The sequence below is a fragment of the Pyrgilauda ruficollis genome, unplaced genomic scaffold (assembly GCF_017590135.1).
Source record: "Pyrgilauda ruficollis isolate IOZ18807 unplaced genomic scaffold, ASM1759013v1 scaffold11039, whole genome shotgun sequence".
Lineage (NCBI taxonomy): Eukaryota > Metazoa > Chordata > Aves > Passeriformes > Passeridae > Pyrgilauda > Pyrgilauda ruficollis.
Window position 1 is genome coordinate 1 of NW_024509255.1, and position 567 is coordinate 567.

Here is a 567-nt window from a genome sequence, read left to right on the forward strand (position 1 = left end):
TATAACCCCAGAAAAAAATAAATAAGAAACGGTCCCCATGAAAAAAGGGACAAATAAGAGAAAAAGGCCAAGATTTTAAAGAGTTACACTCTGAAGGTTCTGAGCAGAAAAAAGAGAGTTTATTGCTTCTGAAAAGATACAGTCATTATTTTCCTCAGGGTATCCTTGAGCTCCTGGTTCCTCAGGCTGTAGATGAAGGGGTTCAGGGCTGGAGGCATCACCGAGTACAGAACAGAGACTGAGAGATCCAGGGATGGGGAGGAGATGGAGGGGGGCTTCAGGTGAGCAAAGATAACAGTGCTGATAAACAGGGAAACCACGGCCAGGTGAGGGAGGCAGGTGGAAAAGGCTTTGTGCCGTCCCTGCTCAGAGGGGATCCTCAGCACAGCCCTGAAGATCTGCACATAGGAGAAAACAATGAACAAAAAACAGCCAGATACCAAAGAGGCACTAACTGCAATGAGCCCCAGCTCCCTGAGGTAGGAGGAGCAGGAGAGCTTGAGGATCTGAGGGATTTCACAGAAGAATTGGTCCAGGGCATTTCCATGGCACAGAGGCAGGGAAAAT

The 567-nt window shown here is 48.0% G+C and overlaps 1 protein-coding gene across 1 annotated transcript; it reads right to left on the bottom strand.

The window, feature by feature from the left end:
• Window positions 1-119: 119 nt before the first annotated feature.
• LOC121358773 (olfactory receptor 14J1-like) lies at window positions 120-563 on the bottom strand (the record flags this gene model as incomplete). Its single annotated transcript, XM_041477224.1, has 1 exon — window positions 120-563. A coding segment is annotated over one exon (444 nt), but the record flags the coding sequence as incomplete, so codon positions are not given.
• Between the last annotated feature and the right edge of the window lie 4 nt (window positions 564-567).